Source organism: Pavona decussata, unplaced genomic scaffold (assembly GCF_977016875.1).
Source record: "Pavona decussata unplaced genomic scaffold, jaPavDecu1.1 SCAFFOLD_49, whole genome shotgun sequence".
In the NCBI taxonomy this organism is placed as follows: Eukaryota; Metazoa; Cnidaria; class Anthozoa; order Scleractinia; family Agariciidae; genus Pavona; species Pavona decussata.
In genome coordinates, this window is record NW_028145471.1 from 1,335,656 (window position 1) to 1,361,328 (window position 25,673).

General features: G+C 37.8%; 5 protein-coding genes across 8 annotated transcripts in view; 3 read left to right on the forward strand and 2 right to left on the reverse strand.

The window, feature by feature from the left end:
* Positions 1-25,673, reverse strand: part of LOC146481537 (mortality factor 4-like protein 1) — a 210,183-nt gene that overhangs the window by 138,783 nt on the left and 45,727 nt on the right. The window lies entirely within an intron of this gene.
* LOC146481543 (uncharacterized) overlaps positions 1-25,673 on the reverse strand; it is a 164,584-nt gene that overhangs the window by 94,692 nt on the left and 44,219 nt on the right. For 3 of the 4 annotated variants that reach the window (XR_014864452.1, XM_085108368.1, XM_085108369.1), the window contains exon 4: positions 23,372-23,512. The gene's annotated coding sequence lies outside the window, so the exon portion shown is untranslated. The remainder of the gene's footprint in view (positions 1-23,371; positions 23,513-25,673) is intronic. The other variant, XM_085108370.1, reaches the window with a different exon arrangement.
* On the forward strand, positions 4,808-10,268 carry LOC146481550 (uncharacterized). The gene is made up of 3 exons (XM_085108393.1): positions 4,808-4,991; positions 8,261-8,439; positions 9,271-10,268. Exons 1-3 carry the CDS (start codon positions 4,808-4,810, stop codon positions 9,532-9,534), a joined length of 627 nt encoding a protein of 208 aa, XP_084964519.1. The 3' UTR covers positions 9,535-10,268.
* LOC146481551 (diencephalon/mesencephalon homeobox protein 1-like) lies at positions 11,184-16,200 on the forward strand. The gene is made up of 3 exons (XM_085108200.1): positions 11,184-11,601; positions 14,918-15,102; positions 15,461-16,200. Exons 1-3 carry the CDS (start codon positions 11,460-11,462, stop codon positions 15,719-15,721), a joined length of 588 nt encoding a protein of 195 aa, XP_084964326.1. The 5' UTR covers positions 11,184-11,459; the 3' UTR covers positions 15,722-16,200.
* Positions 19,516-25,476, forward strand: LOC146481552 (homeobox protein otx5-A-like). The gene is made up of 4 exons (XM_085108384.1): positions 19,516-19,594; positions 20,482-20,670; positions 23,129-23,307; positions 24,241-25,476. The coding sequence occupies exons 2-4, from the start codon at positions 20,544-20,546 to the stop codon at positions 24,796-24,798; spliced, it is 864 nt and encodes a 287-aa protein (XP_084964510.1). The 5' UTR covers positions 19,516-19,594; positions 20,482-20,543; the 3' UTR covers positions 24,799-25,476.

A 25,673-nucleotide genomic window follows, 5' to 3' on the forward strand; every position in this document is an offset into this window, starting at 1 on the left:
TTGTCCAAACTTTAGCTACGTTTTGACATAGAAGTTCATAATAATAATAATGAAAAAATAAAAAAAATCTGTCAATATATTTTTTTAACTCTTTCGTCCGTCAGTACTTTGAACGACCTCAAGACTTCAGCATCAATGAAATAATACTAGGTGAAACATTGATATAAAATCGGGAAACATATCCTTTCCTATTTTCAGCGTGCTCTGCCTATTGTTGCCGTGTTTTTGTTGTTGTTGTTGTTTGTAGGGAAGGGCAGAAGTTGCTCCCGAAAGTTGCTCATTTTTGGCAATAGTTGTGCCAACGTTGCTGTATTTTTGAGAAAACAAGGCAAAAATGTGTTTGTATTTTGGTTATCTTGCTTTGAAAGATCGAAAGACACTCCAATTTGCAGTTTTAAAATTAATACTGTACAAGCATGAACAGGTCTATAACGTAAAAAAAAAAACAGCTTCTCAAGAACCACACTATACACCGCTTGTACATGTCCGCGTCCGCCATTTTGAAATGTGGTGTGTGCGGCCGCTTCTGGTGCTTAGTCCCTCGCGGCGAGAGGATAATAAAGCCTAATTACAAAAAGATAAATCCAATCCGATAGTTTCAAAAACGATAAAAACTTACTGAAGGAAAGCTATTTCTCAATATAGTAGTAGAAAAATAGACGAAGAGTAGTTCTCTCAGTAAAAAAGTTGCTCCAAAGTAAGCATTTTTTGCCAGAAAAGTCCAAAGATGCTGAAAAGTTGCCGAGTAATCTTGAGTCGCTTGTTTCTTCAATTTTGCATGTTTATTGTTCAGAGTTTTCATAACAGTATGAATTCCAATGCACAATGTGCACTTTACACCAGATTTACATATAAATTATATATATACGTTGATGAGGAAAACTAGAACTGAAAGGTACTATCAATAAAGGTGATTGTAACTGGCTAGGGTCATGGGCTGTGCCAGAGATAATTTCTTAGGACCCATGGTTTCACAGGAAGCTAACAACCTTTGGGTTGTTAGCCATAAGGTATTCTCGCTGCTTTGAACCTTTAGGTATAAATAGGAGACATGAAACATGAACTTTTCTTTCCGCTTTTCATACATCCTCCATTTAGAATGTCTTGTTGTACTTTCAAATTTCAAAGAAAAAGAAGAATAAAAATATCACAATATCACGATTTCCTTAACCGTGAAAGGCCTGCCTTCCGAAGTATTGGATTGTGCAATATTACGGTTTCCCCGGCTAACCGTGAAATCCTTCAGCCTTACTTCTTTATAGTATTCTCGCTGGCGATTATTCTAAAAGCCGCATGAAGATAACACTATTACCTTTGCATGTTACAGTAACTATTTCATAGTTATATTAGTCGTAACTGTTTTTGGTGTTTTCAGTTTTTCCCTGGTATTTTAATTGAAAGGTTAATAATATTAAACTATTAGCAGAGAAATTAATGAAATTACTAAGACTTCATTCAATAGGCCTTATCACGGTTTTCGACGCCATTTTGACGAGTAGGCAAACACGTCTGAAATAACAGTGTTTGTATGGAAATCCGATGTCAAATAATTTTCATAAAACATCGTTTCTGAAAAATTCATGAATTGGAAACTTTTAGCACTAGTAAAAGGATTTTAAGAAAAAAATTTGGAGGGATGTAGCTGTGCCAGAAAGCGTCCAGTCGTGTTTTGAACTTTCCATACATTTGTCTGTATTTTTTCCCGCGAACTATTTTTAGCAACAGTTCGCTATACAGACAAATGTATGGAAAGTTCAAAACACGACTGGACGCTTTCTGGCACAGGAACATCTCTCCAAATTTTTTTCTTAAAATCCTTTTACTAGTGCTTAAAGTTTCCAATTCATGAATTTTTCAGAAGCGATGTTTTATGAAAATTATTTGACATCGGATTTCCATACAAACACTGTTATTTCAGACGTGTTTGCCTACTCGTCAAAATGGCGTCGAAAACCGTGATAAGGCCTATCGCAACACAAACTAAGACTTAAAGGCTTCCATGACCTTACTCAAACTTATTTTGTCCCCTCCCCTATAAACTAAGCGATCTCCCGCCTCCAGTCCTGTCCTTAACGATAAATAAATAACACTCGCTGAACTGTAGATAGCATTTAGACATAGCTTATTTGTGCTATACAGATATATGTGCATACCATAGCATTAACAATAATATAGAAAATACAATCGTTTGGTAACACGTGAGTTATTCTTAAAAGAAGTGAACTATAAATTGTTGGACGGACAAATTTACGATCCAATTTGCCTGACGAAGTTACCTCGCGCGAATAAATATCGATAGTTTCCTGCTCAAATTAAATTACCATCCATCATAATTGTTGCGATGAGTGGACAAGGGGTAATCGCTTTTACTAAAAAATTTTAAACATTCATTACGCGCTAATGACTTGAATCTAAAATTCCCATCTGTCGGTTCATCTTGAGGAGTATACTGTACAAACAAGTGGGTATTAATGTTTTTCATTGTACATGTGTTAATCAAACTAAAACCAAGTTATTTGCTGACGTTGTACATAGCACTTAGCATCAAAGACGGCATTTTAACTAGTGTCACTCTAATCTACCAACCAACTGACCTTAGAGGTCATTGAAAAGGCCTAATAATCGAGAAAACAGTCATTGAGGACTGTCATTACCAGATCAAGGACATAATGCTGTTGCTGAAAATCGTAGGCTTTTTATCGTTAACTAGTACGTTCTACATAAGCAATGTTCATTACTGATATCTGAAATCAACTTCTCTAAAAGATGAGCCAGTAACGTTATAGCTAAAGAGGAGGATAAAAAGTATTTGCTTTACAGAATTTTATACTCAAGCAAATTTCTGCTGATTTCTTTGACTGACGTACTCCCTTTTTGCGTGCAGTTGTTTGTTTATCTAAGAGAGTCCACTATTAATGAAAAGTGCCTCTCAGTCAGCAGTTACGTTGTTTACATCAAGGAAATTCAATGAAGCTGAAGTTGTCAAAAAAATGTATGCCAAAAATAATGTTCAGTTGCAAATAATTGCCCTCACTGGAATGCATTTAGGCCGTTAAAACAAGCAAATAACATTGTAAAAGGGATTCTTTTTCGTCTGATGCCTGCCCCAGTAACTGCAGATGGTAACATTCTATATTATTGGCGTAACTTCTTATCACAAAAAGCAGATGTGGAATTTTGATAGACCAGATCCAGATCGGAACTTAAATAAAACACACACGAGCTAAGGAATTTTCTCGTGTATTTTCAAGCCGAAAACACTAAATAAAAGTTTAAAATTTTGCGTCAAATATCATGGGACTATTTCAAAGAGATTGAACTGTAGATCTAGATCTAACCGGGCCTTGCGACGAAATGTAGTGGGGTGGAATGTCATTGTGTCGCAGTGAGGGGGGCAAGGAAGCAAAAATCCAAAATGGCTGAAACTTGGCACAAAGCATATCTTCGCCAAACATGTAATGAAAAATCAATCCCAATCAGTTCCTTCCTGCTTCTATGTCAAGCGAAGGCGCCTCAGCTGACACACCCATACCTGGTTTTAAAATATGGTGATAAAGGGTGCTGGCAAGAAATAAGTAATACTAGCAATGATAAAGGCGTGCGTGGGATTGCCATTCCGCGACTGCTTCGTGGAATCACGATTGTGTCTTGACACACAAACAACTGAAAGAACTTGAAATAGGTTAGATTTGATTCTGTAATCACCAGGCAGCTTTGAATTACAGCTTTGCGAATGCTAATCTCTATTAAAGACAATTCGGTATAACATTTCTAACGATCACCTATACAAAGCAAATGGAGCTTAGCTTATCAGCATCAACTAGAGGTAGGCTTTAACCGATGTTTAATTAAAAGCTATCCGCGTTGGTGACAGTAATTGAATTAACTTGTCATCGGTAGTGAAAGCGGGCCCCTTCATCCTAAACGGTTAGGAGAATTCTTAAGCATATCAGAAACGAAAGCAGTAAGTTGCTTTATTTCATTCTTGTGTGATTATTAACAAACAGAGTGACAGAGGTAACAGTGAAACATTGCTTTGAATGAAATTCATCAATAAGTTTCTTGTTAGCAAGGGCTGTAAAGTTGTGCCGTGCACCGCAATCATAAATTCAATTTATCATTTTGACAAACTGAAGTGGTAATGGAAGGTAAAATTTACGTTAGGCTTCTCAACGACTATCAACAGGCTTGTATATTGATATTTAGTTTTAATAGCTGATTCAAAGTTTGTAGTGAAAACCGGTGGCATCGCGTCGTTTTGGAAAATTTCCCTCTTAAGAGCTATGAAGGAGTGAAGGGTCACTGAGTTACCGTGCACGAAATCGAATTCTCTTGTTTGTAAAATAAGAGTTACTAAATCCACTTAATCCAAAACAACATGTTTCGTACTTTAACTGAAGATTATGATTTGTGGTGGAAAATATTGCGACTGAACAAGTGAGAAAAGAAATGCCAACAAACCGTGTGAGGTTCTCTAAACATAGCTTTTAAATTCCACAAGACTGGGTGAAGTAGATTTACATCTGATAAGACAAAGGCGGATCAATGCGTGAATGAAAAAATGGAATTCTAACAAAAAAAATAAGATATTGTATACTGTTAAAATGAAGCATATAATCAACAAACGACGGAAATAGGACGGATGGAAATTGTTTTACGTATTCTTACATGGTCGATGTAAATGTCGATACCAGATGTTCCTATCTGTATGTGGTATATTTTGGTCCCTGGTCAAACAGACGCTCCTGTCTCTTCAAAGTGAATTGGACTGAAAACAGTGACTTCGTGAACAAGAGTGAACACAGCAATGAATCAAGAAGCACTTACTGGCCCAAATGCAGGGTATGAAAGAGAAAAAACAACGAATTTAAAATCATCTTCCTTCATGATAGAAAATTTGTTGAAGCCTGACAAGACGAGAGGTGAACCAGAATGCCCGGTGGAACCTCCGTCCAAGATAAAGGCCCTTTCTGTGGCAGCGAAGCTTGCAGGTTTGAGGTTTTCTTCCAATTGTTAGTCATATAGTTGTTTTAGGCCGATATAAGACCACTTCTGTGTATAATGGAGGTTATCCAGCACGAAGCTATCAGTCAGAAAAATATGCGTTAAGTTTGCTTTATATTTTACTGCCATAAAAGGATCTTTCCATTAAATGGAGGCCATACTACGCATCAAAGAAACACTAATTCTCCAAGACCATTGTCAAGCCTACTTGTGGCAATTTTCTCAGTAAAAAGTTACAATTGTACTCTTTATTTATCTGAACAACACAATAATTAGCGATACAAGCATGTTTCATCGCCTAGTTTCCTAGTTTTCTGATTGTGCTGTTCAAAGCCGCCAAATCTTTGTTGGTGTTGTGGTTGTTTAAAGGGGCCTGAAGTCTTTAGGAGAGCCAACTACAATTATTAAATGCAATGGCATAAGTCAAATGACATGTTCATTCAAGACATGATTTGCCACGGAGCAGAAAATTTATTGCAGTCGGTTAATTTTTCTTTGCTACAACCGACGTATTTTAATAATCTGTCATTCCCAATTTGTTCTTTGCATGGAGCAACATGAATTTCCTTCCGTAAATTTTGGAGCGAAGGGATAATTACAATCTATATATCTTTGGACCCCATAGTTTGGACAGAAGTGGAGTCTTTCAAAACTTCATTTCCAGAGCATCACAAAAATTCGCTCTCACTAAACACAAGGTGGTAGCGCTTCGATTGTTAGTGAGTAGTAGTATTCAGTTTCAAAACGGATCACCTCTCTCGTTCGGTTAAAAACAAGTACCTTGAGAGACTGAAAGGAGTTTAAATAACATTTTAAAGCAACCATAAAATCGTTCTATACAGCCTATTTCCTAGTTTTCCACTTGGAGTTAAGGCCGATTCAAATTAGAGTCCGAAAAGGTTTGCCACCGTATTTTCCCTGCAGTTGTATAATCAAGTGTCTGTGGTATTCTTCGCCACTCAAACCGTTCTTTACCTCCCAGTTAGATACAATTAAATTTTAATCCATCAACTGACAACAAAGCGGAACTGTTTGGGAACTGTTAAAAGATTTTGAAAAGCAAAAGACAGGAGGTATAAAATGGGGACGAAGTTTCAGTTTGAGTGTTGAAATTAAAGAACAAAACAAACCTTTGATAATATTAAAACAGATCATATAATTAGAAAGAAGGAGAATTAATTCGCTTGGAAATCCAGCCAATAAGAAATGAAAAGACGCCGAAATACACCTATAAACAATTCCGGCAATGAAATATTAGTTTAGAAACATACTTCAATAAAAATAGCTGGCTGCTAGACATCATAAGAGGGCAAGCGAAACGAGTTTATGAAAATTATACCTCAAATTATGGCTGAAGACTGAGGTAGACTGTTTTCAAGCAATTTCTACAAGGTCAAATGACAGGTTTCTATCGAAGCCTAATTCCATTAAACAACTATAATTCAGTGTTATTATATCATGTAGAATTGGCCACATTTTAAATAGAATCACCTTTGTTACTGTCGCTTATTACGATACTACGGCAACAAAACGGCAGTGATGATCGATGTTTTTACTTTTGGCACTATTACAACGCACGCCAAGGAAGATAACACAGTCAAACGAAAGGCGAGAAAAAGGCAAAATCGCAAAAATATTATATTTGGTTAGGTTATTTTATAAACAGGCAACATGTTTGCACATAGCGATGCGATGTTTCGTGAACGTAGCAATAAAACTTTTTGCTTTCATAGATGGCTTCGTTTTTCACTGTTTGTTTACGCAAGCATCCATTTTTATCTTGCGTCACTAACTCGAATCATGTTCAATGCACGGAATTGATTTATATTTTAGCTTTTCTCTAAAAATCACCTGAATTTATTTAAAAATAATACAATTTTGGGTATTCTCTTAATGCGTTTAAAAGAGCTGCTCGCCGGCTACGGGCATTAAGGGAATTTTGCTAAGCAATCACTGACAAGTTACAATCACAGCATCAGTAAATCGTCTGTTATGTTTTGTATTCCACGTATAATGGGAAGGTTCCCAGCATCATAAGGTACACTATTTTATCAACCAGGAACTGACGCTAAAATCGATAAGATAAGTAAATTAATAAAATTCCTTTATGCCTTTCCCTTCCATTCTAACATGTACAATGGCCGTAATATGCTCGCTTGCCTGAGCTCGGTTTACTGGGCAAAGAATCAAGACTACCACAGTTGGACCAAAATGGCCATGAGCACAGGCTCATAGCCGCTTTTATTCAAGCATCAGGCCGCCATATTTGTTTGAAGTTGGCAGAAACAAAACGACTGGGACTAGAATATTTGAAGCAAAGTTTTCTCGTAATTCCTTATACTACTGCACATAGGTCACTTAAATTATTTCTGGAGACTACCTTAGCCTAATTTACAGAGCTAAATTCTGAATGTATTTATTACAGCTTCTGATGCTTACTAATGACAACAAGTGAACTAAGGTCTAGTGGTTCAATAACAGGCCTAGATCTAAACCATTTTACTCAGCTATTAAAATATTTGATCCGAATGTGCAGCAGCACGACTTTTAGGGCGACAGTTTCGACAGCAAAGTAACGAGAGGGCTTAGACTTCTTGAACGTAATGCAGAAAGGCCTCTCACTTATAAACCTGTTGGTAGGGGTTTTAAAGCCACCTCATTTACCTGTAGACAAAAACTAGTGATAAACTTGACAATTTTAGTATTTAGCCAAGCTATATAGCTGCCATGTAAAATAAATAAACGTTTGAAAGAAACATTCAAAAAATGAACGATCTTTAAAAGGCTTCAGTCTGAACTGATGCTACCAAAGAGAATTCATATCAAAGGTTCTACGAATAACAAAGTGATAGGGTGGCACAGTTAGTCTAAGATTGCGACTTGAAAGTTTCCCATTTTTATTTTCCAGTTCAGTGTTGTGTTTGGTGTTTGATCTTTGGGAAAAAAAAAAGCAACTGGACACTAACATCGTGTTCAACATTACGTGTTGCTTGAGCTGCAAAGTACATCCAAATGAAGTGCAACACAAAATTATATGATACTGAACAATGCGATCAATTCGCTTCAATTGGTTTCCAGTACAGGTGCAAGCATAAGCTCAGCCATAAGCGTTAACTTCAGTCATCTCATGTAAGCGCATTCCTCAACTACACAAACAAAAACAAATTGAGGATTGGGGCGGGAACAAATACTTCAATACGAGCTTTAAATACCAATGCAAACAATCGCCGAATCTGTTGTTATTGTTGTGTTTCAGATATCATATTAGAAGCTCATTACGGTACTTCTGCCCCACAGCATCGGCGCACTCGCACTGCTTTTAATCGTCACCAGTTACGGGTTCTTGAGGACACGTTTTCTAAGACTCATTACCCGGATTTAGCTTTAAGAGAAGAGCTGGCAAACTTTACTAATCTACCAGAATCAAGAATACAGGTATGTGATAACTGCCTTGCTTTATTTTGAAGTACTTCTTTGGCTGAACTTTTTTGTCCTTTTTTTACAATGTAAAAATCTGAAAATGATAATGTAACCCGAGAGAAAAAGTGGCTTCAATTGATATGTGGAACCTAGCAGCTAAAGCTCATTCAGAACTTGAGTGAGACTACTAAATGATATCTATCTAGGATGGAGATAAGTTTGTAGAAAACACGACCGTAAGACGCGTTTTTTAAAAATGTTGTTGTTTCTTGTTGACAGGAAGTGTTTCTCCATAATTTTGTCAGGATTTTTTCTAGTGCTATAAATTAAAGAGAACAATTTTCGCATTCACTACAATGTTAAGGCAAATGAATTTAATACTATATGTTGTGCATATGCTATGCATTCCACTGTCTTATTTTCCTTTAAAATTATTATAACCTGTCAATAAATAAGCCTTCAAATTTACTTTTTCCAAGCAGCTTGCAACCTGTTTAATACGCCCACGTCTCATCCCAAGATGTCATCATTTATGTAATATATCCAACACGAGGAAGATTGTTTATTAAATCTACAAACACCAAGAAGTGGTTGAAAAAACGAGGCGCAGCCCATTTTTTTAAAAAATTAGGTTCGATATAGCTTCTCAACCATTATATAATAATTCAGTAGAACAAAAGTTCATCAAATTTTGTGATAATTAAGATCACATTTGCAAACCTTCTTTCCTTTGTTTTCTCTTCATGAATTATTAAATGTTTGAGAAGTTTTGACACTGCCCTTGTGAAGCACTCTAGTCGATTCATAGTTATACTATAAATCATTTTTGTCATTGTTTCTTTACAGATTTGGTTTAAAAATAGAAGGGCAAAGTTCAGACGGGTTGGCACAAGTTGTAATTCCTGCACGACATTATCAGTTCACTATCCAACACACCAAGTATTTTCCTCAGAAATAAACCGGTCGAACGTGTTTTCAAACCACGAAAGACCCGTATCTTGGATGAATCATGCTTACATACATGAGAGTGTGACGCAAAGCAATTTTACTGGTTACCATCATCCAATGCAAGGCTCCGGCGACTATCCTGTTTATGGTGTTTACATATAGGCCAATACATTTGGATCATTTTGCATCTCACATACTCAACAGTACAAATCTAAATGCATGTCGGCCACGACTAAAGCGATTTCAAGGACCCATTTTGGACCTATTAGGATATTTTCGTTAGTATTTTATTTTCACAAGCATAGATCGTTTGTTCAGTATGTTGTTATGTTATTAAATGCAAAAAGCAGACAGTTATCGTATAATGTGAAATATAACATTAAGGGAGATAGCGATGAGCCTGAACGACTGTATTAGGTATGTCAAAGTACGTTTCATTATGTACACATAGGTATAGGCATGGATTGACACTGCACAGCCGTTCTACCTGCTAAAAAAATAAAAACAATGTTGCTCTTACTTATTTAAGTGCGTTTCACTCACACTCCCCCTTCCCCCCAGCTATCCACTGACACCAAGCGATTCTTTCTTGATCAGGGGACACCATATCTACGAAGAAGCTAGTCACAAACATGTGCAGCCAGTGTACGCCTACCCTTTCTATATGCCTGAACTACTCGCCAGTGCCGCAACAGCTTTAGATCGAATAGAATGGCGCCCATCTACTGACAATAGTAGGAACCTTACTTCTCATTGGTTGAGAGTAATTAATTTCGTCTCGATCCTAGGCCGAGTGTAAAAGCGTAAAACTGAAGTGTAAAACAAGACGTCAAGTTGCTCTCTATTTTTTTTTTTTTAACAAACCAGCCTAAAAAGGGTTATGCTTATGGAGCAAACCCAGCCGCACCCCTTACAGCAGGGTTCGTACTCTTTTGAGCTTTTGAAATTTCATGACCTTCCATGACCTTTTCCATGACTTCTTCAAGTTTTCCATGACCTAAATTTGACCGTCTTCTTGGAAATCATCCTTTATTTTGGGTACGTTTTTACTATTTTCTTCGCAAAAAAAACCCCCAATTTATTTTGTACTTTTTAATAAACATCATTTTCTATGACTTTCCATGACCCACAACTAAATTTCATGACTTTCCAGGCCTGAAAAATGAAATTCTTAAATTCCATGACTTTCCAGGTTTTCCATGACCCGTGCGAACCCTGTACAGTGAATTATTAGTGTGGGTGTCAAGGTATGTGGATCCTAAGACTGAACCGACCTATCAACAATCTATTACTGGTGAAGACGTCAATGATGTCTTGACAGAAAATGATAAATTGTTTTTTAAATGAGCGTGATATTAAAATGGACCTATTTACAGAAGTAAAGCACGCAGCTCACACAGAGCGATAAACGATACAAAACAAAAGATGATAAAGACGTTGAAGATAACAGCTGGAAATATTACATCAGTTGGAACAATCAGTCTTGTCTTGCGGCCCGGCACCTTTCAAAAATTATAAGCATCTGACCCAACTGTATAAATATATTATCTCCCCAAGTCTGGGATAACATCTCACCTCTTAGCGTTTACTAGTTTGAAATAAATGTCAAATGTGAGAGGAATCCTATGTAAACAGTGCTGGTGCGCTCAGCTAAAAAGAGAATCAAACAGATAAATAAATGCAGAGACAATTCACTGGAACCAAAGATGTTTGTCGTGTGAAAGATAGTTCGTTACAACCGGTAAGGAAACAGAGCTAGAGAAGACGATTCCAAAAGAAACGTCAATTGAATTTGAGCTCTGTGTACGTTAAAGTTGATATTATGGTCATTGCATTGAGATCATGCCAGAAAGCAGACAGATTACTGGATAGCATTCTCGGTTTACTAGCGGAGAGGATAACTGCTTTAGCATGTGGTGACAAGAAAATTAAGGGGAAGATACTGTAAACTATTACACCTATTACACATTGTGATCATTTCGCCACGTTCGCGGAGCGCGGAAAGAAACAGATGAAAAGAAAAGAGGCCGCTTCACAAATGCTAAAAGACATTTTAAGAGACTAAAGAAATTCAGCTGAACTTTTCAATGGCAGAATCAGCAGATGCACTTCCATTTTCAGTAGCCAACATCTTAAAGGATGATGTACTAAGGGGAGCCAGTGGCAAACAATGCAAATCTTCTGATTGCAATGCTAGCAAAGCTCTTACTCTCGCTGAACGACTTGCAGGTAAGTTCTGACTCGTTATGTTGGCATTTAGTCACTGACATTAGCACGCAGCAAAATATTTACATTCCTTTAATAGGATGACTAGGATGGAAAACCTGTTGTTAAAAAGTTACGCGAGTAGAATAGACCGGTATTTTGCTAAAGTCGTATGGGGGCTGTGCCGCTGATCTCACAAAACGCTTGTAAATCACACAGGTAAAACAATTCTGCTTTTGCCACGCTGATACTGACAGACATCTGACGGTCATTTTTATCTTGGATTAATTTTTGTTTTGTTTTTTTTCTGAGGAGGATATTTTTGTAGACGTAATACGGTTGAGTCGACCTTCAAGGCAAAATGTAGAATAAATCTCAGTTTAAAACTAAAGATTCCTCGCGACTTGTCACCCTCATTCCGGGTTGTATTCAGTAACAATAAAATAAGAACGTTTCAACAATGAGGTAATTTCTTAAACATTTGTGGATGTTTCAGTTATTCACAGCTCGGAGAGAAATTATCTGCAACATTTTATCAAGGGACTATGTTTGGTTACATCAAAAAAGGGGTGCAAGAAAAAATAATCCTAGCTATATTTTATGTCAGACTGGCTTTAAAGCACTGACCTAATTATACTTTTAACTTTGCATAATTATACTTTTAACTTTGCATGTAGACAGCCTCATCGGGAAATACCCTTTTCAGCGCAAATTCTTTTAGTACAAACAAAAACTCCATTATTTAGTGTCGAACACAAGTTAATGATCAAAACAGTGATTCAAAAAACTGAAAGAAGGAACCCTTTTAAATCGTGGCAAAATCAGGCTATAAATGTGACAAATGAATCTGTCTTGCGGTTTATGGTTAAGATCCCTACAGTAACAACAACGTTTTTTAGTATCAGACGACCGCAAACTTGCATTCCATCAGTTTAATTTAGCATGATACCTTCGAGCCTAATCCTCTATCATTGTCATAACCACCATATTGTCGCTTGGCATTAAAACCTATTAGCAGAAAGTAAAATCCCATCTACGCATCGCTAATTAAATCTTGTCATTGAGGACCTATGGATCAGGATACATTTTGAAAACAGTGATGCGTGATTTGTATCGAGCGCAAGACTCCCCTTCGGGCATGTTGACCACAGTGCATATACTGGGGATGGTGTCAGTATTATCGTTACCGACTACTTTGAGGCAATCCTGTCAACATTCAATGCTACTAAATCGTAACTTTCTGTTAAAAAACAACCCCTTGAACATGACCACTTTACTACTGAAGGGCAATTCTGATGTTCGTTAAACTGTTGAACGCCTGTTTCGAGATGCACACAGTGCAAGAATTAGCTAGCTAACAGCCGACTGGGAAGCAATTCTGTGATTGTGCTGACAAATGAAGGAAATTATAGTCTTTGCATTATCGGTTTGGAATATTGGAAATTTGCTGTAATACTCCAATTGTCATACAAAGGTTAGGAAACAACCAATCATCTGCCTTTCGAAGCGACTTACGAGTACTTTCCATTGAATCTTAATTTTAGTTAAAAGAAAGAATACATTCGTAAACAAAGCATTTTCTAACTTGGAGGAATAAATTCATTGACTGCGTATATAACATTCCTGACCCTATCTACTGTCACATCATAATAAATTGCGTTTGACTCACAAAGCTGATAATCTTTTATAAAGCGCTATTTTGCGAGCTTGCTGTACACTTCAAATAGCGTTGTTTAATTGGTTGAACAATTATGCAAAGAACATGCATTGGTGATCAACCATTGCGATAAACGCAATTAATCATCATCTGCCACTGAAGCCCGGGGGGTACTCCCTTATAAGAGGCTAATGGGGATGTGCCGCTGGATGGGGTCGCATTTTCACGACTGGATTGAGTAGAATGGGGTTGCATTTTCAGTAGAGTTACTAGAATGGGGTCGCACATTTTCGGATTTTTGGGGTAAGAAAAAAATAAATCAATAGGAAGTGACTTAGTTGGGATCGCGAAAATTACATTTTCCCAAAAAGTGACTAAGATGGGGTCTATAACTGGCCACAAAAAAAGACTATAATGGGGCAGGGGCTCTGAGAGGCCAGCGGCACATACCCAGCAAAACTGAGTTCATGTAATAAAATTGCTTAAAAAAGGGCCCAATGACCAAACAAACTTAAAAGCGAGGTTTGTAATCCGTAGCGTAAAAACGTAGCTTCCCCAGTGACAGGAAAAAAAAACAAAAAAACAAGCATCAAAGACAACGGTGAGAACGAAAGAAAAGAGTTGTAATTAGACCTTGTTAGCAAGTGTTTTGAGAGAAGAATTGTCTTCCCAAAATACTTGTTAAAACATTCCTATTGTTATTTCACAAAATTATTCTTTTGTTATTTTGGCATGGGTAAAGAGCTAGAGCTAGGACTCTGGTGTTTTATGGTCTCATGGACAGAATCATGAATTTTATAAATAGTTTTTAAGATCATCCGAAAATACAGTCGCTTGTTGAGAAAGTTGGGTGGCGAACCGAAGAAGGAGAGGGAATAAGCAAAAAATTTGAGAATAGGAATAAAAAAAAAAAACGTAATTGTCAAAATGAACTTTAACACTCCCACGAGGTTAAGCGATTGAACTACATTTTAAATACATAGCATTGTTGAAAGCTGTTTTTAAATTTTACATTTAAAAAACTGCCAGTCCAGTTTGTCACGAGCATGCATCAATGAAACCACAAGAAACGACCTTTTGCCCTGTTACTTTTCGCTATTTCTTAATGTAAACTACTTCCATGAATGGTGCTTGTTTTCGCTTTGTTTTGTTTCTTCCTTTTTCACGAGACATGAAATCAGACTAATGCTTCAGTCAGGTGGCTCGAAGGAAATGGTTAATGGCTACCCTCGCGCAAGTAACCCAAACACGCCAAACCTATATAAGATGCGAAAACGTGAGAAAGTAGCACAACGTTCACTGGGTCTCTTCTCAGTGATAGAAATGTTTGGATGAAAGTTATCCAGTAGATATTTTCTGTAAACCAGAAAAACCTTTTTTGATATAACATAAAATCTACAGGATAACCGGTTTTGTCATACTGCAACTAAAAGAGGTTCAAAAATTTTAGAAGCTTTCCAAATAGTAATGAAAACGGTAGGTAGTTCTTTTTGTAAAGCTGTGCTTCCATCTTAACCACTATATGGTCAGGATTAGCCTTATTACATTATCTCACAGCAACAGAATCAGAAAAATATTTATACTTGGCCGCATGATCACAACTAAAATTTTTAGTAATTTTTAACTATTCCCAAAGACTCCACACGAGCCTTCTTAACCTAACTTCATACATTACCCTCTTAGACGTGATCATGGATGCTAAGAACACTGCTGACGGTGGTGTTCAGAAGCGTCGACGAACACGCACCGCCTTCACTCAGTATCAATTGACAATTCTGGAGAATGTGTTTTCACATACTCACTACCCAGATGTGGTAATGCGCGAGCAGTTAACCCTATGGACCCGATTACCAGACTCTACTGTGCAGGTACAATTCTCACTTCAGTACAAAAGCAAAAAAGTGCTTCACGATTCGGCGTATGTGCATTAATCAAAATACTCTGTTCTTGAAGTACATGTAAGTGGGATTTTTAACGCCCTAAAATTGACAACAAAGAGAAAAAGTATTTAGATACATGCACATGCGCCGGGGTGAAACCTTCACTTTAATTCTATGAGTGATCATCGTCGTATTGCCGAGTAATCATTTGACTGGCAATAGCAAAGAGCTTTAAAAGAAATTGCTATTCATGACAAAAAAATGAGCTGATACTCTAGTTATGCTTGAGAATGATCCTCACGTCCTGGGACTGTTTGAGCTATTCTACTACTGTCTTTCCCGGCAGATCTGGTTTAAGAACAGGAGAGCCAAGTTTCGCAAGGAAAAAAGGACTTGTATTCTCAAAGATACCAAAGAAAAGAGTGACGAGGATTCAAATAACACAATACCAGTGAGTCCCATTTGCTGTCCACTTCTGTTACCCATATCTGCACTCCAAGGTGCCACACCCATTATTACGGAACAAACACCAGGGGACAAAATACTCCTTTTCCCTTCAATCTGTCAGCCGTCATCGCCGTTGACCTCCTCTTGGACGCTGGTGTAGACGAAACCCACAACTACATAGGAAAACTGGAGTTTTAAGAGCCCTTTCAAACTTTCCACATTAAAAATTGTAAAAATATTAAGCTTCGTTGAAATTGTCGGAATTAAATAAATAAATGTAGTATAGTTATTCAAGTATGCAAGGCTTTTGTATTTCAAATTATTAAACTATGTAACTCCGCTATGTGAAACTAAAAATTAGTAGTCTTCGTTGAATTTCACTGGGGAGGCGATGTATTTGCATGCTATGCATGGCTGCTAAAAGATTTTTTATTGGTTCTTGTTATGAAATAATTTATATGCGTTGATTTGTTCAGTTATTTGTAACCTGTCTATTAAAAATTGTTTTTAGTCTTCTTACAATACGAATAAAGATGGCCAAGACTGAGGGCATGTTGACGGTCTTGTTGTTTAACTATCACACAAGCAGATCAAAGGGGAAGCAATCACGATACAGTGCTTTTATCCTTTTTTTTGGAATCCCAGAACGACTGGAATTTTTCTATGCTAATCAATAAAAAAAGTAAATTGTTTTTGCAACAGCAAACTTATTGTTGTCTGAATATACGAGGTTTGACTTCTCCGTAACGAGAGTTATGGTTTTTCAAATTGCTTTACCCTACAAGGGAAAACCTGCAGTGCAGGAGGTTTTGAGGCGAGCGAAGGATGAGGAGCCGGTTAAAGTCGCAATTTTAAATAAGAGAAAAGCCGATGGTGTTTTAGGGAAAAACTGCTGATGTTTAGGCTGTTTCCAGATAGCTGAACAGGTCAGCTGATCATGTGAGGTAGGGGAGTAGCATAACAAGACAAAGAAACAAACAACACAACACAACAACCTTGCTCACCTGCTCCACTTTTGAGGAGAGATTTGGTCAAGAAACATGATCTTACTTGCACATAAAGAAAAGAATCTAAGGCTCGCCCACCAAAATAAAATGAGGTTAGCACTAGTACCTAAAAGAAAGGTTTACGGATTCTGCTTTTTCATTTGAAGCCTACTGTGTGTTAACGGCCGCTTGAATCGTCTGGTTAGCAGAAGAGCAAAAGTTTTGCAAACCGCGCGGGCCGCTCTTAACAAAAATTTCTGGATGTGCACTGCACCTAGCAAGTCTTTTATCACAAGCAGCCGTAGTGGCTATGTAGAAACTGTTTCCGACAGGAAAAGGCTTCAAATCAACCACAAAATGATGAATTAGTAGAAATGAGTCCTAACTCAAAGCATCAAATATGAGCGATTCCTTCCTATCGCACCCTCGCATTCTTGTCAAAAGCTAGATGCCTTAATTAACATTTAATTTGCCAATAGATTGTTGTTGTTGTGTTGTTGTTTTTTCCTGAAACAAATTATGGTTTTGCCTTCTGTCCCTTCTGGGCACCAGGGACTCGTTTCTTGAAAGCCCCGATAAGTTTTTGAGTATTAATCAAATCCGTTTATTATAATTGGTAAAATGACTTTCAAAAGCAGTAGGGTGAATTCATTTTTAGGTAAATTATGCACAAAAAAGTGTTTTCGGGCTGGACTTTCAAGAAACGTGCCCCCAGGTCTGAAAATATGCAAACAGAAAATGACGTATTTTGACCTGAAATAGGAACCAAGCCTCACACCCCGACCAAAATAATAACAACGTTTACCTCCAGGGGCCCAGCACCTCGAAAAGCAGCCTCCGGGAAGCTAAATGTTGTGCATCATAAAGATGCTTTGAAAATTGGTCGTCCCAGCCACGTGCATTATGGTCTTAATTTCGTCTATGAAAACTAACTGGACAATCATCAAATGGTCATTTAAAATTAAAACTATGCGATCACTCGGTCCTCCGTGGTTTTCAGTCTCATGCAGTTCGATGTAATGTCTTTCATTTCCGTTGGCACAGGGTAATGAAGAAATATTTTAGCCTGAAACAAAGCCGGTGTTGGTGAGATGCCGTTTACTCACAGCATGATAGACCCTCGATGGATGGCGTTTTGCGCTTTGGTTCACCAAAATGTGGATTGAAGCACATTTTGATCACCACAGCTAATCGTCCTTGTTACACATTTTATGGACAGAGAAAATTCCTAGCTGCTTCATGAGCGAAGAAACATTTTCCGACACCTAAAAATATTTTAAAAACACCAGGCAAAAGCAAGCATGCTTACACAGCAGGCAGAACATTAACAGTTGGTTTTCACACCCTCTCCTTGGGGAAGCGGAAAATCAGATTAACACATTCAACCTTTTCAATATTTAAAAACGTTAAGGCGATAATGAACACTTAGGGAGTTCCCTTGAGCCCTTGATCGGCTTTGACAGTTTCTTGTCATACGTTCTATTCATAACAAAATTTTACAAGAAGTCCGCCAATAACATTTAACAACAAAATAGGCCTTTTTTTTTTCTTCACAATTGCAGATTTTGTATTTTGGTTTAGCTGTACTAAAACTTGAACACAAGCTCGATCGAATCCACGTCCTTCTCTTATCACAAAGACTACGCAATCATTGTTTTGTCGTATCAAAGTCAGTGTAGAAACTAACAACCAAACCTCAAGTCGCGTGAAATGTTTATGTGGATGTAATCGATCGTAGAGTGCGAAAATTTCAATCAGAAAGACACCAAGTCTTGCTTCCGCAGTACTGTACATTGTCATGTGCTTGTCCCCTGGATATTGCAAGGTTGTTCCAAGTGTGTGGATGAAATCTGTAAACTGTGACCATTCAATCAAAAATTATTTAAAATTAAAGCAAAAACGTTTTCGTTGGAGCAGTTTTATACCACCTCGTTCAAGATTGTTCTTACTTTTAAGTTTCAAATAACCGCCGTTTAGGAGCATTCTCCTGTGGATTGTACGCTGTCTGCTTCTTAACTTTTTCCCGCAAACGTTCGAATTGGTGTCTTTTGTACAGAAATAAAAGGTTTTATAGACCTAAAGAGTACCGTGGATGCAATTATTCTACCGCCGTTACGTTTTGTGTACACTGCTATAATTATTGTAATTACTCACTACGCAGGAGGTCTCCGGCAAAAGGTGAGAAAACGTGATTGGGAGTTATTTCTATCAGTTTTCCAACTTTTTTTCCCTACAGAGCCTGATGAATTTATATATTTTTGTACATTTCGAGAGGCAAATGACAATTTGATGACTAGATACAAAAACGAAACCGCTTATTTGAAGCACCACAAGCGTAGATTAGCAAATAGCGGATTTAATACCATTATGAGGGATTACAGCATAAGCTTTAAATGTTTTGAAGAGCGAGTAATGGTTTCCAAAAAGTTTTCTTTTCAACTTCAATTATGTACTTCTGTGGGGGATCTAATGTCGGTGGCTTTTCATTTCGTAACAAAAGGAACAGTTTAAATAGAATAGTAGTCAGTTATATGAAGAGAAACGGAAACGAGGATAACTTTAACTCGCTCTGCTGCGCTTCTTAAAGCGTCCGATATTCACCTTCTTGGAAGCACTGTGTCTATGGAATAAAGCATTTTTTAGATCAAAAGCTTAAATATCATGGATCTTATTTCTGATAGAAAAACAAGCACAATGGCTTTCAAAATCCGTTGATAACTAAGCCATGCAAAAGTGTGATTTACACGGATCAGTAATAGCTTCCACACAAAAAGATCGCGCTAATTGGTTACTACCACAATAACTACCTTTAGGTGGGGTATGGTCCTTTCTAATTAAATTACCATCAATCACAGCGACAGGTTTCGCTTATCGGCATTTCAGTGAAACAAAAACCGACACTCACAGATGGGAGATTTGGACTATCAATCAAAAAAGGCTGAACCCAAATGAGAAGCTAACCGCGCGAGAAGTCTTTTTTTTACGGACGTAAGAGAAGTTCAGCTTGAAGTTGCGTTCAATCCATAGACACGAAGGAGTTTCAAAAGGTATCGTCTCTTTGAGTGCCTGTTCTTTGTCAATGATTGGTGGTAGAATTAGGAACTCAGTTCAGTTTTGTACCTCGTAAAATTTTCTTTTCTCTCGTCCTAAAAATGTTGCATGAAGCTGTTGCAGCTTCTGACTTGCTAGTTATAGTTCAGTCCATTACAATTGCATATAGAGTACACTGAATGATAAATCATAGATTGCATGATTCCTTAAGTTTTGAATTGGAGTTGGCGAGAAATACACCGCTCCAGGTCCACTGCAAAAAAGTGGTTATATTGTTTGCTGGCTGATAGAAGCTAATATCGCACAACGTCAAGGCTAATATCTTGTTTATGTAAACCTATCACCTAAAACAATGTAATAATTCGCGAATTCTGAAAGGGTAGGCTAATGAAATGTTAGCATGTGGCCCACTTAGAGAATTGTATACAAAATAATCGCATTAAAATACCGATGAGCAGGATCGCCAGGTTTCGACACCTCTGCTCCCCTGTACCACATACACTTGCAGTTATAATTCGAATGAGAACAGACGACAAATGGAATGGTCATTAAGATTTTAACATTTTTGGTATGAAACAAAATGCCACTACTTTGATCTCGTAATTAAAATATTTTACAGTTGCCTGTTTAAAGGTATAACAAATTAAGAAATTGCCTACGGGTAGCAGCAGGCAAAAGGAAATTTCGGATTTCTCGCCAGGTGTGGAAATTATCCCAGCAGGTATTTAAACACCCCTGAGTAGTGTGTGACAATTGCCAGACAACGTTACACTTTACAAGTTGAATGGTATACATCTCACCGACATATCCATGTGAGTTTGATAGAGAAGTCAAGGCATATTGATCAGTCGGTGTTTCACTCCAGGCTTATCTTATTCTACAGTGCTACAGCTACGCTCTTGACAGAAAGTTCGTTCATCGACGCTAACCTGCGAGCGTTACGTGATGGATTTCGCATCATCGTTCTCAATCGACAATATATTAAGAAATAATCCATCTTCCCGGAATACTAGCCAGGTGTTTAATGAACAGAATGGAGCTCGCGCTCTCACATTAGCGGAGCGCTTAGCAGGTATGTGATATTTGTTGTAAATTTCTACTGTCATTCTTAGAACAATAATCAATTTGTAGTCTTTTCGTTTACCGCTGCCGCAATAAATTCAGCATGGAAATTAGCATCTGTAAATCAATAAGTAAGACTGGGTAACATCGCAATTGCTTCTAATCACAGGCAAAGATAGTCTGTGGTCAATGCCAGGTCAATGACCTCTGTTAAATGGAATTTGAAGGCATAGGCTTTGCTGTAGTCCTGATTCCAGAGTTTGCGTCGTTTAAACTAACAAAATACGTTTTTATCTGTTTGTTTGACTCGTTAATGGGCTTAATGATCGTTGCGAAATCGCCATTGAAGACATTGAAACATGGCATCAGGCATTCGACAGTCATTTAGTTTTCATTTGAGACCATCAAAGTAGCGAATAAGATTTTTTTTTCTCTAAAACGTCGACGATTGAGTTTATGTCGCTTCACTATTAAACTAACATTTAGTCATACTTTGTTCTATTCTTCTGTTCGTCCCATCTTCTGCATCTTGACCGTACGGGTCTCTTAAAAGCCGACAGACAACTCCTACCGGATTCCGTTCGTTTGGTACCACATACTGTACATAAGTGTTTTAATAATCCGTTGGCTGTGTTCATTTTACCCCCAGTATTTATTTAAGCTCCAAAACGCTTTTATTATACTGAACAATGAGCCAGTCACTGAGTTCCTGAAGGAAAGGACTGAGTTCTACATCGTCCAGTCTGCTGTTTTCTTTGGCATTTGAAAATATTTAGTCATTTATTAATGAACCTTTTAAAAGGTAAAACGTTACTAAAATGATCTTTAGCACTGTGGGGCCTCTCTTCACGTTAGAATGTAATAATTATCTATTATTTTCCACCATTAAATATTCACCAGCTATTTAAGATACCCCTGAAATCACTTGCTTCCCATTCCATGGCATAAAAGATACAGGCAAGTAAACTGTATCCCAGTTTGTCACTGCTACCGCAAGAGTCCGCCAGCCAGACGTTCGGTTAGGTCAGGTTTATTTTCAAGTGAATAGTTTTCTCTATTTTTTTTCCCTTTCCGAAGCCGAATACAAGCTACAACTGACTCGATTGAATTGTTTAGAGGGGTGGCCGGGGCCTATTGACGGTAGACAGGTCAGTCTAGCATGGGGACTGTTCACCTGGAACAAACATTTACTCTATTTTCTTGAATATTAGCGTTGTGAGCAGAATCAGTGTTCTCCAAATTGACTTATATAGCAATATTGTGGCTAGTCTGGTCGATGAAGAAAAGTTGGAGCCTTACAGTTTCTTGAGTATCAGTGAAATGTGGCAATTTTTTCTTTTTAAATTAAGAACCTATATAAGGAAAATGCTTAATTTTTTTGAAGTTGCGAGCCTGTCATTTTTTCCCTCTTACACCAGGCCAACAAATTTCAGTGGAACTGAAGCAAAAGTGGCTAAAAAAACCGTTTGTACTAAATTTTGTCCCACACATTACCGAAAATGGATAAACAAATTGGTTAACATTTAATCCCGGATTAGCATTAATTGGCTCTCGAACAAAAGGTCTCCGGATACTACACTGTTATTAGACAAAGTAAATGAGCCGAATTCAGTTCGAAGAGTATGAAATGAACACAATAACTTTGCTAACTTATACTGTTATTTTGGTTCAAATCCAATTTTCAAATTTTGTGATACTCACAACATAATCACTGAATTCGCTGTTCATATGGCCCCATCCTATGATATGCTTTTGCTGTCACATTATACAGCAATGGTACTGTGGCACGTCGCTAAATTTTACTCAACTGAACACTATAGTCCGTAATACTATATAGTGGCCATGTTTCAAAATCCACCTTCTCTCTCTTGCGTTCATCCATAGAAGAGGTTGTTGTGACAGTGATAACTTAATGACGATATGATAAAAGCCTGAGCATGCTCCTGGCATGCTTGTAAGGCAAAATAAGTAGTGAAGACGGTCTGTATCTGAAGTTTGCAAATACTGCCCTGTAGCGTATAGGTCGGTTCTGTGTAAGATTGCATCCATTGCACTGATTGTCCAGCTTTCGTTTGTGTCGATGTTAGTCGCTAAGAGCCAAAGAACGAAGTTTAAAGCGATTGCGCAGGGTGTGTTTAAATTGTGATAAAAGCTGCTTCCTTGTTCATTTCAATACCTGAAAACATGAGCACAGCGCAGATGCGGCCAAGCGGGTCGCACACAAACCAGCTGAGCACTAGAGTACAGTGCTGCCTCGCCTATCAATCCAATGGATGCAAATGCACACAAAAGATAAAAGAACACATCTGTTTATTTTCTTAAATTTTCTGGGTTCCCTGTCTTACGTAAATCTTTTCAGGTCATAACATTAGCTGTTGAAAGCTTTTTTAAAAAGTAAATAAATAATAGCCATTTTTACGGTTAACTCCAAAAAGTCCTTCTAAGAGCATGGTATCCTTATGTTAAAGATATAATCCTAGAGGTTCACTATGGCGCCACGAGAGGAAAGCACCGTCGATCCCGCACAGCTTTTACCTATCAACAGCTTGAGCTGCTTGAGAATACCTTCACTAAAACGCATTACCCAGATGTTGTGATGAGAGAGCAGCTTGCAACTTGGACAAATCTTCCAGAATCAAGAATTCAGGTAACTAAATAAAATTTAAGTAGTTGAAAGGCGTTTGTAATATAGAGAAAATAAGTGCTCTAACCGGTTGGAAGTTGGATTAACCAGTTCTCTTCTCTTCCCAGTCTGCCCTTTCCTCCCATTCTCTTCTTTTCTCTTTTCAGCTCTTCTGCTCTGTTCTGTTGTGTTTCTATGACCTCTTCTCTTTTCCGTATCTGATCTTAACCTTAAGGCAATGTGAATTGAAAGGATACTCAACCGATAGTAACAGAAATTAACACAAAAGTAAACGAAGGGTTGGAAATTCCAAATAAAGGAAACCAACGCGATTGAGAGGCACAGACATCATGATTGTTTCCGTGTAGACTTATATTTATTCTTTTTCCTCATGCACGTTTTTATTAGGGCAGAACCTAAAATGCCTACATCTATAGACAGAAGCTAAAATCATGGATGTTAACATCCTTTTCAAAGTAGCGAAATAAAATGCTCGAATGGCATCACACGAAATTCTACAATTCGCCCTCCATTCATGAAGCGTTAAATTCCTTCCATAAGTTCCTCCCTGTGAGGGTATATATACCTAACAGTTTGATAGTTTCAGTGTAATACCAGCCTTTCTAGATAGAATTCATGGGCAAAAGTGTTTAATTCCTTTCAAAAACAAGATTCATTGATATTGTCATCTTTGGGTGTTTTCTGCGTGCTAGTTGAAAGCATAAATAAGTTTGGTAATGGCTTTAGAAAATAATACCAGACGAGTGTAGACCACTCTCAAAGTAACATTATACCAAGATATTGGACGGATAAATAAAAATTTGTGATTAAACTTATATAGACAGGCCCACCAAGACTAGCATTAGCTACCTGCGGGTCAGTCCAATTGTAAATAGTTAAAAATTAAGAAAATAAACATTGTTGTTGGATAAAAATCCGCTGCCATTTCACTTACAGGTTTGGTTCAAAAACAGAAGAGCCAAGTACAGGAAGCAAGAGAAAGTAACAAAATACACAAAGTCTGACAAGAGTGGCAACCGTGTTTATGACGCGGAAACCAAAGTTACTGTGAGCGACGCAACGCGGCAAAGTCCACTACCGGTTCCACCGAGTGTAAGCTTTGGGGAAGACAAGTCAGGAGCAGAAACAAGAGTGGTTTCAACCCAACATGAACCAATACCAAACACTGAAGGGTTAACAAACAACAATGCCCAGGTGTTCTCTCATCACGGTCAACCCTACACTTTTGATCAGTATCCAATCGCCACGCACGATACTCCATGGAATTGTTCTGATCTACCAAGGCACAACACTGGCTTACTTCCAACACTCGAAATGCCGGCGTTTGGCTGGTCTATCGGTGACAACGATACGTGCCATGTTGGAAACAAACTAACTTCGCGCTGTAGTGTGCGGAGACCAACATCTTCCAGTGTTGACCTGTGGCGATTACAATCTGGCTGGCAAAACAGCGGTTGTCAGTGGACAGATCAAGTGGGATGTAGACCGTACTGAACCAATTCAAATTCTTAGTAGAACAAAAATCAGCTCAAGATAAAAAAAATAAATAAATAAAAAACTAGAAAGACACCGTGAAGCAAACCAAACCAATGAAAAGCCCTGCTCCTGCAGTTCGTCCAGAGACTCGGAGGTTAAAATAGCCCTTATTCGTATCTTCGGTATTGAGCTGAAGCTTGCACAGGAGGCTTAAGTAAACTTTGTTAATATATTCTCCCGTAAGAGCCACCATTACAAGCTAGACCAAGTCAATACCGAGAATACGAATATAGTCTATTGCATCGGAAAAATCAGTTTCTTAGGAATGAAAGACCAGATACATCACTTTCCACTGGATTAAGAAACGCCAGACTCTGTTTATGTAATGTTATTGTTATGTTCGAGCTTCTGATAGGCAATAATTATAAAGCCTGTCTATTTTGAATGAAAGCGCTGGAGTAGAATTTCCTATGGTAGCTTGTAATTAACATTCCCACCTCGTAAGAAAACACAATTAAGTACGCGACTGTTGTTTCAAATTTGCCTAAACATTTTCATATGAGGTATTCCTATTAAGTAGTTTTGTTTCCAGTCTTGGCTTTGTCTGCACTGACTAATTGCCTCATACTGTTGACATACGGAAACTGTATTTAGTTTTATTCTGCTTTGTCTTGTCAAATAAAATTAATGATATATTTTTTTAACCCTGTTGAATGAGGAAATAATAAGCAGAGAAGTTTCTAATTTGGCTGAGATCCAGTATTCTTTAACTAGTATTCAAAAGACGCACGCCGGAGGTAGTCAGGTATGGTTGTTTGCGCAGGCGCGGGGTCCACGCAAACCAATGTGTTAGCAGTCATTATTTCCCAAATCTTTCGGTTGGCGGTGGGAAT

Excerpts from the sequence above, each read along its gene's own strand:
- LOC146481551 (XM_085108200.1), top strand. The coding sequence starts at position 11,460 with ATGGCAGAATCAGCAGATGCACTTCCATTTTCAGTAGCCAACATCTTA. Across the intron at positions 11,602-14,917 it reads TCTCGCTGAACGACTTGCAG|ACGTGATCATGGATGCTAAG; the intron begins GTAAGTTCTGAC and ends TTACCCTCTTAG. Across the intron at positions 15,103-15,460 it reads TACCAGACTCTACTGTGCAG|ATCTGGTTTAAGAACAGGAG; the intron begins GTACAATTCTCA and ends CTTTCCCGGCAG.
- LOC146481552 (XM_085108384.1), top strand. The coding sequence starts at position 20,544 with ATGGATTTCGCATCATCGTTCTCAATCGACAATATATTAAGAAATAAT. Across the intron at positions 20,671-23,128 it reads ATTAGCGGAGCGCTTAGCAG|ATATAATCCTAGAGGTTCAC; the intron begins GTATGTGATATT and ends CTTATGTTAAAG. Across the intron at positions 23,308-24,240 it reads TTCCAGAATCAAGAATTCAG|GTTTGGTTCAAAAACAGAAG; the intron begins GTAACTAAATAA and ends TTTCACTTACAG.
- LOC146481550 (XM_085108393.1), top strand. The coding sequence starts at position 4,808 with ATGAATCAAGAAGCACTTACTGGCCCAAATGCAGGGTATGAAAGAGAA. Across the intron at positions 4,992-8,260 it reads TGTGGCAGCGAAGCTTGCAG|ATATCATATTAGAAGCTCAT; the intron begins GTTTGAGGTTTT and ends GTTGTGTTTCAG. Across the intron at positions 8,440-9,270 it reads TACCAGAATCAAGAATACAG|ATTTGGTTTAAAAATAGAAG; the intron begins GTATGTGATAAC and ends GTTTCTTTACAG.